General features: G+C 41.7%; 3 protein-coding genes, 1 non-coding gene and 1 pseudogene across 5 annotated transcripts; 3 read left to right on the top strand and 2 right to left on the bottom strand.

The window, feature by feature from the left end:
• Window positions 1-130: 130 nt before the first annotated feature.
• Tmf (TATA element modulatory factor) lies at window positions 131-6,202 on the bottom strand. Its single transcript, XM_077405949.1, has 11 exons — window positions 5,856-6,202; window positions 3,550-5,564; window positions 3,376-3,477; window positions 3,029-3,307; window positions 2,616-2,954; window positions 2,306-2,518; window positions 2,081-2,227; window positions 1,606-1,998; window positions 1,287-1,527; window positions 1,084-1,210; window positions 131-997 (listed from the first exon to the last, which is right to left on the bottom strand). Exons 2-11 carry the CDS (start codon window positions 5,553-5,555, stop codon window positions 711-713), a joined length of 4,134 nt encoding a protein of 1,377 aa, XP_077262075.1. The 5' UTR covers window positions 5,556-5,564; window positions 5,856-6,202; the 3' UTR covers window positions 131-710.
• Window positions 6,203-6,881: 679 nt separating this feature from the next.
• Window positions 6,882-6,973, top strand: Trnai-uau (transfer RNA isoleucine (anticodon UAU)). The gene is given in 2 exon segments: window positions 6,882-6,919; window positions 6,938-6,973. It is a non-coding gene; the product is annotated as a tRNA-Ile (tRNA).
• A 604-nt stretch (window positions 6,974-7,577) lies between these two features.
• Window positions 7,578-10,408, top strand: LOC143897332 (uncharacterized; annotated as a pseudogene). Its single transcript, XR_013256900.1, has 6 exons — window positions 7,578-7,673; window positions 7,900-8,005; window positions 8,083-8,594; window positions 8,865-9,164; window positions 9,257-9,438; window positions 9,809-10,408. The product of XR_013256900.1 is annotated as an uncharacterized LOC143897332 (transcript).
• A 45-nt stretch (window positions 10,409-10,453) lies between these two features.
• On the bottom strand, window positions 10,454-13,461 carry LOC143897351 (uncharacterized). The gene is made up of 3 exons (XM_077405956.1): window positions 11,301-13,461; window positions 10,851-11,225; window positions 10,454-10,701 (listed from the first exon to the last, which is right to left on the bottom strand). Exons 1-3 carry the CDS (start codon window positions 12,451-12,453, stop codon window positions 10,469-10,471), a joined length of 1,761 nt encoding a protein of 586 aa, XP_077262082.1. The 5' UTR covers window positions 12,454-13,461; the 3' UTR covers window positions 10,454-10,468.
• LOC143897331 (IQ domain-containing protein K) lies at window positions 12,898-13,547 on the top strand. Its single transcript, XM_077405917.1, has 4 exons — window positions 12,898-13,008; window positions 13,093-13,229; window positions 13,287-13,416; window positions 13,476-13,547. The coding sequence occupies exons 1-4, from the start codon at window positions 12,898-12,900 to the stop codon at window positions 13,545-13,547; spliced, it is 450 nt and encodes a 149-aa protein (XP_077262043.1).
• The last annotated feature ends 3 nt before the right edge of the window (window positions 13,548-13,550 follow it).

Genomic DNA, 13,550 nt, shown 5'->3' with positions numbered 1-13,550 from the left:
ATATTTATAGAAATTATATATTTAACGCCTCGCATTTTCGTCCACGCTTACATAAATATAAATATAAATATATATATATATATATATATAGACCCCGATACTCGCGTGGTTTACTGCAATGGAGAAATCATTAGAGTTTATGTCACTATATTTAAATGATAAAGTACATTTTCTGATTATATTATATACATATTACATCATATTTAGACATTATATAATACAATCCAATATCACATATATATGATCCTCCCTGATATTATTAAATTAAAATTAAAATGAGTGAAACACAATAACTATATATACCTACACACGAAATAATAATAAACTGTAACGATAATACGGAAGAGAAAAGACGTATTAGTTTGATACCTCCGATACTTTTTAGATCGCTCTCATCCAATCCTCAATAAATAGATTTATATGTAACTTGATAGAAAGAACTTTTAAAATCTTATCGGCATCCAAGCCCTTTATCACAAATTTCCGCATACGTGTTTGCGTTAGATAATATAAATATACATCGCCTACGCCAGACTGTATTATTAAAGTCGTCCGCTATAAAACTTTGTTATACGCCAGATCTTGCTAGAAATCGATGAAGTGATCATGTAGTAAAACGTGCCGAAGTGCATGTGTGTAACTGAAGTCTCATAGAGAATTATAGGCTGCGCGCAAGTCTTCGTTTCTGATAATTTTGCGTTTTGACGCAGTTAATTCTGTCGCTCTAGAAGCTGATCAATTTGCATTTTGTACATCTCCTTAATGTCCTCGAGGTCCAGTCGCAGTTCCTGATTCTCCTCGACCTTTTCGCCATACATTTGCAGCAACGCGTCGTATCTGGTTTGCGTCTCGTTAAGACTCTCGTTGAGTGCCTGCGCTTCCGCGACGCTGGCACTCAATTCCTCGACCTTCAAAGTTAACGTCGCCAATTCCGAATTCAGTGCATCTCTCTCTGTGTTTCGTCGAGACAATTCCCACTGAAGTTGCTGTATCTCACCTGCGATAGCATGTAAGAATTAGTGACACTGAATAGCAACAAACAATATTAACAATACCGATAAACGCGACAACACATAAGCTTACCGTCTCTCTGTTTCAATTGCGCTTGCAAGTTCTCGAAGATCGACGTACTACTCGAGCCCGTTATAATACTTTCGTATGGTATTGGAGGAAATCTGCCAGAGTTATTATCAAATACTGAATCGCTGAACTGAAAAAAGCAAATTTTACATTACATACAAAATAATTGTCGACTGTGTGTGATCCCGTAACATTTTTATACATACCCCTGGCCAGGCACTATTTGCACTGCTAACAGATTCTTGTCCTATGCTGAGAGTAGGGCTAAATCGTGATTCCTCATCGGTATTTTGCTGCTGTTCCAATATTGCGTTATTTCTTCTCCTTTCTGCATCAGTCGCTGCCTTTTCGACGGCTAATTTATTCTCTAGCGCGTTTATCTCTCTTTTTAATTCCTGCACTTGACTGGAATGTGTCTGCTCGAGAGTGTTTATCGCGTCTTGGTGTCTGCAATTTGAATTTTATTATAGATCGAATATTACCATGCCTCGCGAAAAAACGTGTCTACATATTCTAAACGCTTACTCTTTGTTCTGCTTCAATAATCTCTCATTTTCTTCTTTTAATGTATCGCGCGATTCCTGCAATTTCGACCTTTCTTTCTCTTTTAAGTTGAGCTTCGATTCTAAATGCGATTCTTTGGTTTTCAGATTAATATTCTCTTCTCTCAGAAGACGATCCATCTCGGCTAAATTCTCGATTTTGGACTGCAATTTGATAATTTTCTCCGATAAAACCTTCTCCTGCTTCATGAAGCTATTGGATTTATGTTGTAAGTTTGCTTGCAGTTGTTCTATCTGCCTTAACAGAGGTTTTGTCGCTATCGAGACAGATTCGGATAACTCTTCACTTCTGGCTTCTGAAGCTTCTAATCGCTTAAGTAATTCGTTGTTTTCATGCTTGAAAAACTCTTCCCTTCTATATCATAAAAAAATAGATACTATTAGAATCAAAATCAGTTATACTATGATTAATAGCGTATTTAATGTAAAATATTCACTTGACGTGAGCTTCTTCGGCTTGACGGTATTTCAATTTCAAATCCTCCACTTGTGCAAACAATTGGCACGATTCAGCCGCGTTATCCACGGCTTCTTTTAATTCCTCTTCAGTGGTTAGCAGCTTTTTCTTCGTTTCTGCTAAGTCCCTATTATATAGAATTTTTTATTAAGTACATACATAAAGCTCGTTTTACTTTAGAATTAGTTAATGATTCTACACTCACACTTTTGCAGCATCCAAGCTCTTCTTATAGGCCTCCATCTTATGCACTGCATTATCCAATTTTTCTTGTAACGTTAGTATCTCTTTCTCTTGCTTCTTCGTTTTCGCTGTCAGCGTATGAACAGCTTCTATTTGACTGCGCTCGACCTCCTCCTTCGCGTGCAGCGATCGTTTTAATCTCTCCAATTCCGTATTTTGTTCCTCTATTTGCTCTCTAAAAATAAAAGTGAAAATTGCGATGAATTTAATTATTATATGCTGTCATTTACTTTTGATACAATTAAGACAACAAATAAGATATAATGAATTACTTTTGACTCTTTATCGTTACATCAGTCTCTTTCTCTTTTACGCGCAGCTTTTTTATGATGTTGCTGTGTTGAAGTTGTTGTTTGCTGAGTTTCTCGCCCTCTTCACGAAGCTCCTTTATGATTTCGTCCTTCTCAGCGTTTATATTAGACATCTCCTGCGACGATAAACGCGATGCTGCTTCTAACTTTAATTGATCTAAATTTTTCCTCAGCTGATCACGCTCCCTTATCGCTTGCTGAAATTTCCTCTCCAGTGCCGACAGACGCTGCGTATATTCATCAGTGATTTGATTAATATTTTGATTTTGCTCCGCGTGTTTTTCAAAATTCTCAAGCTGCCTGTAAAACATATCTGTTTACGATATCTATTGTGTGAAGATAGAACGATATTGATACAATCACGACAATCTTACTTTATTAAATTTGCATTTTGCTCATGTAATTCCATATTTATCCTGCTCACGTCGATTAACTTTGATTCTCTCGCCTCTAAAATCTCTGTCATCTCCTGCACGCGTTTCAATAGCTTTTCAATCTCCATATTCGTTTCGTCCGAACCTATGCTGATTTCGCTTAATTCTCGAGAATGGCCCCGGGTCTTTAAAGTTTTCGTTAGCAAATCACCGCCTTTGCTCAACTGTAATTTCGCCGGACTCTGTCGCGATTGGGTCGAACTCGAATCTCCGTTAGGACTGTTGACAAACAATACATTAATTATTGACATTGAACGTTAAGCAGAAACATTTTATTATACTCGTACCTAGATATTATCTCAATATCGCTCGACGTTGTAGTTTCTAATTCGTCTCCGCTCGTATGTCCACTGGCTTGATCAGACCCGATTTTTACCAGATCGGAACGGCTGTGAAAGAAGCAGACTTTTAACAGGAGAACCGTCATATATTTGAACGGTATGTGTGAATTAAAATAATACCTTTCTGACGATATTGGTGAATTTTCTCGCGGTACTTCCGTGCAATGGCTCTCCATATCAATTATTTCACTTTTTTCGACCATAGCATCAGCCAGCATGGTCTTCACATAAGAACTGGTAGTCAAAGGTGTCTCGAGGACTTTGGAATCGCTCGTGCACATCAACGTCGCATTATCCTCCGAACTGCTCTCTATCAAGGTACCTTCCCTGCTTGAATCGGTAGATATTAAATATTGATCATTACTACTCTCGATCATCTTTGTTTCATCCACGCTTTCGATTTGACTATCTAGATCCGGTGGCTCTATAGTGGTGCTCATTAATTGAGAAAAGGTAGAAACGTTCTCCGGTTTCTCATTTACTCCTTCCAGATGGTCCGATTTGCGAATCGGTTGTGTGGTAATTGGCTCGAGCGTCAGATGCAAATTGTGTTTTTCCTTCAGCGAGTCAAGACTCAAGTTTAACTTGCTCTCCGTGCAAACCTTTGCCGACGTTTGCCTATCGTCCGGATACGAATCGTGCATCTTTATAGGCATCTTCACGTTCATATCAGTCAATTCCATCTTATTTTTAACCGTGTCCAATTGTTGCAACGGTTCAAGCACCGTCATGACCGTGCCCTCGGAAGCCGAAGTGTAAGAATCCTCGGCCAAGCTCTCGTCCGGTTCGTCCACGTCTGGTATTACCTCGACGCTTTCGGGGGAAGTTTTCGAGCTGTCCGCCGCGTGCGACGAACTTTTATTCGTGTCCAAGCTGGATAACGCGCTGGGTGACGGTGTACTATCGACGCTGTAAGGATACGGACTGACGTTCAACGTTTTTACTTCCTCCATCGGAGATTCGTACGGAGAAATGTCGGATGACGAAGTTTCAAATTGATCTCTACTCGGTGGTTGTAACGTGCCGGTGCAGTCTATGCATGGAGTGATGCATTCGTCTCCACCCAGGACAGGCGATGACTCTAAATTCTTTGGATCTATTGGAGATAGATAAGGGCTGCTGTCGCTCTTCCAGTCTCCCAGGATCTCCACGGAGCTCGGCGACGTTACGAGACTGTCCGGCAGGATCTCGACCGATTCGGAATTCACCTTGATACCGACGACGGAGGGACTTAACGAATTAGTAACGGAATTGAGATCCGACTCCGGTGTGGTGGTGCAATCGGTGTCGGATTGCGAACCAAGTATCTCCAAGCTCTCCAGACTCTTCTTATCGCTCTCGGAGGAAACATTAGGTATTTTATGGAACACATTAGTGGGACTCGACGTACGATTGATATCATTGCTTTCCGACGCTGCCTCGTTGTCGCATTGTCCTTCTTCCTTTTCATCGGTGCTCGTCGTGGAATCACTGTCGGTATTATCCGTCGTAGGTGCATAGTATATTTGTTCCAAGTCCAAACTGGCACTTTTAGTTACAATCTTATCGGTACTGATAGAAACAACATTGTCCAAAGACGACTGTTCTGACAATACACAAGATTCCGACGCAGTTTTATCATCAGATTCTTTAGACGCGCCAAGATTCGTATTTACAGACTCACTGATAGCACTAGACTCCCTCTCATCTTCCTTATGTACAGATTCACTCTTCGCTATCGTGGATTTTGAGTCCTTCGTCGCCAATTTTTCGGGAGCGGAAGTAGAAGACACCATGCTGCGTTGCTGCTCATCTTGACTGGTGGCACTTTGCAAGGACTTGGAATGCTTGACAGTTTTCCATCCATTCCCGTCTACGATCTTTGGCGGCTCGAAAAACGAGCCTGTAAAGCTACCCCAAATACTGCTCGAGTTTTGCTGCTGTTTCTGCGGATTGCCGTCGCGTTTGTCGGCCTTCTGTTCATTCTGCAGCCCCCAGCTCGCGAAGAAATCCGAAGTCTCATCCGCGCGCGGCTGAATCTTCGGTTCCTCCTCCTTGATATCCAAGGCCTTGTCTATGGTCTTCTGCGCTCCCTTCAGAGCGGACTTTGCCAGATTGGCAAATCCCGTGGCATCAAACCAGCTCATGTTTTACGCCTAAGACAAGAGGAAACGGTGTGAATTACTTCATACTGGGCTTCACTTTGCTGGATATGGATAAATGCAGTGTCAGGAAGGATCAACATTCAGGATGCTCTGCATGACAAGTAAACGACAGTCTCTTTGCGAGACGTATACAGCAAAGTTGAGTATTAAATAAAGTCGCGCGTACTCCTTAAGTCGATATAAATCCTCGGACAGGAAATTAACGTCGCAACTCGCGGTTATTTAGAAAAACGTGCGTCGCTACCGCTTCCATTCTCCCTCGCGTTACCGCGATTGACGTACATGACATCCTCCAGGGCGACGATCGTGACGGCGAGGCGGTTTCGGGATCGGTGACGGATCCTCCTTTTCTCACTGTTGATCGACCTGCGTGTCGACTGTCAAAATGCATTTAGCTGCAGCCGACATGTTCGTGTTTCGTGTCGTGTGTGTCGTCGGTCGTCGCACTCGCGGCCAGTGCTGTCAACCCCTCCGTTCCTCGCGGACCCTCCGCCAGCACCGCGTTTCTCCCCATGCGCGTTCCCTTCCTCGTCCTCGATCACGTTTCCTCGATCGAGAACGAGAACGTGAAATGCAATGCGCGCGATCGATCGTACAAACGCGCACAACCAGCCAACCAACAGCTTCACGACGCGAAAACATCGGAATTTAGAGAGTTAAATCAGACTTGTTTCAACTGCGCTCTCTGCACTTTTTTCACCTTCCTTCTCGCTCTCTCTTTTTCCGTCCTAACCTGCATCCGTTTTATATTTAACTCGTCAAACAACTTTGTTTGCAAATCGAAGGCACGTGACTGATAAAAAAAAAGTGTCTTCTTTTATTTCGCTCTTTAAATACATCTCGTTTAAAAATTTTGCGTTTTTGTTCATCTTAAAACCCGAGATATGCACACGTTTTATTTTGAACCAGAAAGGTACAACTGCAGAATACAGGATACCAGACGAAAATCGAGCAAAAAATTCTAGCCATGAATTGTTAAAAAAAAAAAGAAAAAAAAGGAATATAGACGCCACTAATTTGCTCATCAATTGAATAGGAAGAGTGAATCGCGTGTGACAAAATAAACGAATACTTGCAATTTGCACGAATAGGTATGAGTACGTCGGATACATTTGATAATTATTTCGCGATAATAGAGCTGAAAGCTCGTTTCCACTCGAGCTCGATTTTTGCACAAAAATTGCCAGAATTATATTTGAATTTATTCGCGATGCGCAGATTGGACGATACGTGAAATAAAAGCGAGGAGCTTCCGGCGTTATCGCTACCACCGCTGAAGAGACCCGTTTACCGGGTTCACTTGCAAGTGCTCCAGTGGCGCAATTGGTTAGCGCACGGTACTTATAAAGCAGTTCACGTGAGCAATGCCGGGGTTGTGAGTTCGAGCCTCACCTGGAGCATTATTTTTTTTTTTCCCTTTGTCCGTCGACATATATGCTAATCAATCTGATTGTTTTGTAATTTCTCACGTTTAACATTACTCTTCTATGCAATTAAATTAAATTAATTATTAAATGTGACCGACGCTATACATTTTACATTAATTTCGGCACGTAATATAAGGATAACATTACAATTAATGTAATTAATTATACTATATACTCAAATGCTCTATTTTAATATTAAAAAAATTAAAGTAATATATTAATTATATTAACATGTACATTTTCAATAAAAATTTGTTTAAATATTATATCGTCAAGAATCCATCGATAAATAGTCACATATTGTAATAAATATATATATTTTTTAATGTAATAAATTTTTTAAATACAATATATTGTATTTAAAAATATATATATAACATTATATAAAAAATATATGTAGATGTAGAATATATATATCTTATTGATCTTAAAATATATACATATAAATGGTGTATGTATACATATTCCATATATTATTATCGATGTAAGATAAAGCACACTTAATGTTTTTTCTTGGAAAAAAAATACAGCGGCGCGCATAAAGAATTAACACGCATATGCATACATAATATCAGCGATGTCGGGCTGGAAATCTGGAAATGGACATCGTGCGACTGTATGCGAGTCACAGAGAAGCCTCCTGACCCAAATTGATCGAGATATAATGGACAGCGTGAGAGGGACGACGACAGATCTCGCCGTTATCGTTATTAATGGCAGTCGCGTTAAAATCGAGGATACGAACGATGTTTTATGCTAAGTACTTGATCGTCAGCCAAATCACGAAATGCGGTACCTATTAAAATCGCGCGGTGGTCGGTGTTCACCGATGTTTGTCCGGCGGGCGGAACAATGACTATACCCAGGATCCGGTTTCGTGAAGGCGTGCGCTTTAAAAGCGCTTTAAAAGCCCACCCGCGACTTCGCCGATTGTCAGTCACACCTCCGCTACTCAATATGTCTCAACCGTGTTATGATCCGCAATACAAAATGTGGTCGACCCACGTAACGATCTCGAAAATTTACGCTCAATTCAAACGTTACGTTAAACAATTTATCTAACTAATTGGCGATCATTGCAGATATATCGGTGGCTGCTCTTCGTCGGCGCGATATCCTCGGGAAACCTCGCGGGCGGATTCGAGCCTCAGGATGCGGTCTTCGTGAATTTCCATCGCCGATACAACGTCTCGAGGGTGGCGATACTCCACGACAACGGTTATTTACCACCAGCTTCGATTCCGGATTTCTCCCTGCCGGAAGTGATCGATAACAGAGCGCGGAACGTGCCGGTTGCGGTGACGGATGAGACCAGAAACTATCCGAACGCGCTGTATCATCTGCCCGGACGGGATGCCTTGCGAGTCCTCACGCGCAAGGGCCCGCACGATAGGTATCCGGGGAGCGACGGGTCGCAAATACCTCAGCATCATCGTCGACCCACTTTTCCGCAAGGCAAACACCCTCAACAGACTACAACGCAGCCTCCTCCTTCTCCTCCTCCTTTCAGTGAAACACCACCATTGTCCTTAGCGAACCACGTCAGTATTGAGGAGATGTCCTGTCAGAACACGGGAGACGAATTGTTCTTCAGGTAATGAAATTCGCTTCAACTCTCGATCTTTTACCGCAGCTACGCTAGTCTTTCCCAAACTTTTCAAATCTAAAATGATAAACATTCCCACACTTTGCGATAAGGCAAAAGAAAGAAGATTGATATACTTAGCACATCTAAACAATTCTATCGATCATTTAATTTTAATAAGATCATGTTATTTATTCAAGCTGGACAATCTATAGTATGTCTATATACGTATAATACGAATAAATTTTATATTATGTGTCACACAATCCATAATCATAGAGCATCCATCAAAGCGCCGAGAAACTCAGCCCCACCGGTGATAGACAACGCGACGGGCGATGTTTGTCGAGCGATAGCGGTCAGGGACTCTTATCGCATTAATTTCGAAAGGGACCAGGTCTGGGATTGCGGGGTCGTCGATTGTTCCGCGGACGGCAACCAATCGTACTGCCTCGATCTGAGATTCCCCGTGATCCCCGGTCTACGAGTGAGGGAGGACCACAGGGTGACGTTGCGGTGTAAGACCCAGCAGAGGATCGCGTATCACACGAGGCAGATCAGCGTGAAAACTTTGGAAGCGTAAGACGTGTCATTTGTCTCCCGGCAAAGGTAGCAAAAAATAAGCATCTGGCGGCAGACCCCGGGCTATTCAGATATTATGCTCCCTTCAGGAAAGCGAGGAACGTACCGGGCGTGCTGAACGGCGGCGCCGAGAATGCCCTGAATGTGGACGTGGGGCTCTTCAGGAAGACTTACGGCTCGAGAAACATTTTCGACGCGAGGATAAAATCCGGCGGCACGGTCGTCCTCGGCGAGGAGATTCTGCTGCGCGTGTTAGTCAACGGCGACGACGGTAAGCGCATTAGCGCCGAATAGTACCGTGCACTTTTATTCCTTTAGTAAGACGAATGGTGTGTCTGAAACTCTGACAGCGCGACTTCATGTAACATATGATCTCCGATAATTTCACCCTAAGAGAAGAACAAGAGATATTTATAAGAAATCAATTATATAATTTTATTAAATTAATAATATAAAATTAATCCCAAGTGAAAAAAATTGAGATTGCAAAAAATTAGATATTATATTAATCATATAATTATTTATAATTATATTAATCATGTACTCAATTAAATGTGAATAGACCTGTATGGCGAAAATTGTCCCAATTATACGCGATCTCAATTATCTTAATTTTCATTTATCTCTCCGCATGTTTAAAGGCTGGCGACACTCGAAGATCGGCCAAGTGACGGTGCACTACGTGGAGGAGCGACAGGGACAGAAAATCGTTAACAGTCTGTGGATCCTCGACAAAGACGGCTGCTTGAATCCGGACGTGCACGAGATTTGTCCTCGGGAGCAATACGCTGTGTCACCGTTGGAGAACTACCTGATTTTCCAGGCGTTCATGTTCGAAGGCATGAAAGAGACCGACGAGATTTTCCTCACCGTGAAGACTACGGCATGTCTGGAATCTGTGGATTGTGTTCTGGATTGTCCTGGCAGTCATGTTAGACGTGCCAGAAGTGTTTCAGATCGAAACAATACCGTCGAGTGGCAGGATGACATAGTCCTTCGAGTGATTCTTCCAAAATACGAGTCACGCGCCTCGCAGAATTATTATTTAGCGATTTTGATATCGGCGATCGCGTTACTCGCGCTAATCGCGTCGCTGTGGATCGTCAGGACCTCGCTTCGCCAGAGGCTAGCGAAATCCCGAATAATCTTAAACGCTTAATTTATTTATGCCCCTATGATTGTATATAAGAATCTCAAATTGTATATAGTTGTATATCGAATAAACAAGTTATTATACGTCATGCGGTTCTATGAGAGACTTGGGTGAAGATTACGTGTCGACTGATATCAATATCTTGATCTTATGAAACGCGACTCGGCATCTCCCACGCATCCAGTTCGGAGCACAGCTTCAGTCCGACCGCGAACAATGCGAGAGACGCGAATATGCTCTTCACGAACGGATCCCTGCTCAAAGTATAAACCATGCAAGCCAGAGAGCACGTGCATACGTCCTCGAAGTAGCTGAAGCCTTTCGTCAGATAATAATGATCTATGACCCTCTGCCGTGCCTTCAATTTGCGCATAATGCGTTCTGCAATAGGAACGAATCTCGATTTGTGGAGTGCAAACTGATATACATATATACGGTTACGATGTAGACATAGGTAGAGAAGGAAAGATCAATACAATACGGGAAATGACAGCACTGAGTTTTCCCTTGAAAATAAGCTAACTGCTTGCCTTTCTGCTCCTTTACTACAGGGCATGTTTCCTCGCAAGCATCCTCCGCAGGCTCACGCGAGATGATCTGCTCTGTTATTGTCGAGTTCTCGAGAGCTCGTCTTGCAGATACCTCTTCTTCAGCCGGTCGTTCTTCAGGCATTGCGGTCACCGCTTCTCGCTCCTCCGCTGGTCTGACAGGTCTTTCGTGATCGATTCTCTCGTACAAGGTGGCCGCATTCCTGGAAATTTTACGACGCACCGGCTTTGGCTCCTCCGGAATTTCCCTCGCTATTACGGCGGGCAGAGACTCCTGCAATTCCTCGTCGATAAATTTCTCGTAGTCAGTGATGCTCTCCTCCTCCTCGCCATATTCCATGCGCTCCTCCGGCTCGACTAAAATTATCGTTCAAAATTATATCAGACGAAATTCTCTGTAAATTATATCTGCCAATAATTATTCTTAATTACAATCCTCTTCCAGTTCCCGCGACGGTTCCAATTCAATCTTTGTTGTTCGCGCCAGCTCAATTTCGTCTTCGATAATCTCAGGTTCCTCAATCGCAATCGGAACTTCCTGTACGGGTTTCGCTGCAATTTTTTCAAGAACCGAGTCCTCCTCTTCAACAAAATCGACTTTCCCATCATTGCGATCTGCTATCTTTTCTGCCGGAATGACAATTTCTTTCTCGACAAGTTCTTCGTCTAATTTTTCTTCTGTAATTAATTCGATTTTTTCTTCATCCCGATCTACTACCTTTGCTGTCGGAGTGACAGCTTCTTCCTGGACAATTATAGGTTCTTGATCTAATTCTTTTTCTTCAACAAAATCAATTTTCTTTTCATCCCGATCTACTACCTTTGCTGTCGGAGTGACAGCTTCTTCCTGGACAATTACGAGTTCTTGGTCTAGTTCCTTTTCTTCAACAAAATCAATTTCCTTTTCATTGCCATCTATTATTTTTTCTGTTGGAGTGACAGCTTCTTTCGGGATAATTGTGGGTTCTTGGACTAAATCCTCTTCAACAAAATCTATTTTCTTTTCATTGCGATCTACTACCTTTTCTGTTGGAGTGACAGCTTCTTCCGAGATAATTGTGGGTTCTTGGACCAAATCCTCTTCAACAAAATCTATTTTCTTTTCATTGCGATCTACTACCTTTTCTGTTTGTGTGACAATTTCTTCCGGGATGATTGCGGGTTCTTCGAATAACTCCTTTTCTTCAACAAAATCGATTTTCTTTTCATCACGATCTATTATCTTTTCTTCCTGGACGATTATAGGTTCTTGGATTAATTTCTCTTTTTCAATTAAATCAATTTTCTCTTCAATGTCATCAGTTATCTTTTCTGTTGGGACGACAGTTGGTTCTTGAATGATTGGAAACTCCTGGGGAACTATGGGTTCTGTTTCGATGTCTTTTACTTCAGGTCGGACATCATGATTGACGGGTACTTTATGAACATATGCTGCCTCGATTACCCGTTCCGGTTCATCTTGTATGTCTCTCGAAATAACATCCGATGGAAGCCGTGGTTCTGCATCGTTCTTCTTCCGCGGAAAAATCCCGTCCGTCACATTAGGCCATTCCTTGACTGTTTTAATTTGTGAAAATTGAAACATTCATAAATGTTTGCAAAATATTAATTTAAATAACATTAAAATCTATTCAAAGGCATTTTATAAAGTGACATACTTGCGGCGCGGAGCTGTTCTCTGACTTTGGGACAAGTTATAGGACATGGTTTTTTTACAGGACATTTAGAATTACAGGACATTTAGAATCTATATATATATATAACACTTCGTGCTTCTGTAGATTACATATTTATATATGAGACATATTCATTGTTTCACGATTTCGCAAAAATTAGCGAAATGTGATCTAAAGTTTTATTACTTATACTTTAACATTATCAATATCTATTTTTTGTTGAGGTTGACAAGCAAATTTCATGCAAATTTCATGTATATATGTTTTAAAGCTCGCGATATAATAATTTGCGCCGATTCGTATCTGTATTCGCTTTGTAAATTCATAGAACTCTTGACATGCAAACAGAACGGATGAATTCGTCTGAAAGCTTCCCGGATTACTTAGATAAAAATATATTCCCGACTTTATTAAATGCGATGAAGGAAATGTTATTCGAAGCTGATCGTCGAAATGCGTTAGAAGTACAATGTTACACCAGACACCGCATGTTTTCAAAGTCAATAAATATAAAAGATATCTTGGGAAAAAATTACTATGCCTTATAGACACATAAGTGCTCCTTCAATGGATTAGATTATCTCGCGGAGATCCTTTGGAACCGAAACTCGCGGCATCCGAGTAGATTGTGCACCTGGCGGGACGTGTTTAACATACCACAGTTTAAGCTATGGCTAAAATCGCAGTAAGAAGAAAACATCCCAGTTTCTCTCAGAAATAATTTTATTACATTCTCTTCTAGTCCCAGGCCAATTTATCCGAAATCATGGCTGTGGACCAAAGAGGAGGCGGCCTCGCGCATACAGAGACACGTTCGCGGGTGGCTCGTTAGAAAAAGGACGGACGTTCAGGAGATGCGTCAGTTTTGGAAGGTATATTGGTATAATCAAGGAATTAAAATACGAATAACGGTCTCTCGTATAAATTGTAGGTCATCCGCGCGGAGAAAGCGGATGTTTACGCTCCCGAACTTGATCGCGCGTCCAACGGAGCGGTGCTTTGAAAG

Source organism: Temnothorax americanus, unplaced genomic scaffold (genome assembly GCF_048541705.1).
Source record: "Temnothorax americanus isolate GAGA-0224 unplaced genomic scaffold, ASM4854170v1 Scaffold20, whole genome shotgun sequence".
NCBI lineage: Eukaryota > Metazoa > Arthropoda > Insecta > Hymenoptera > Formicidae > Temnothorax > Temnothorax americanus.
Note: the sequence above shows the minus strand (reverse complement) of the source record. Positions and strands in the feature narration are given on the sequence as shown.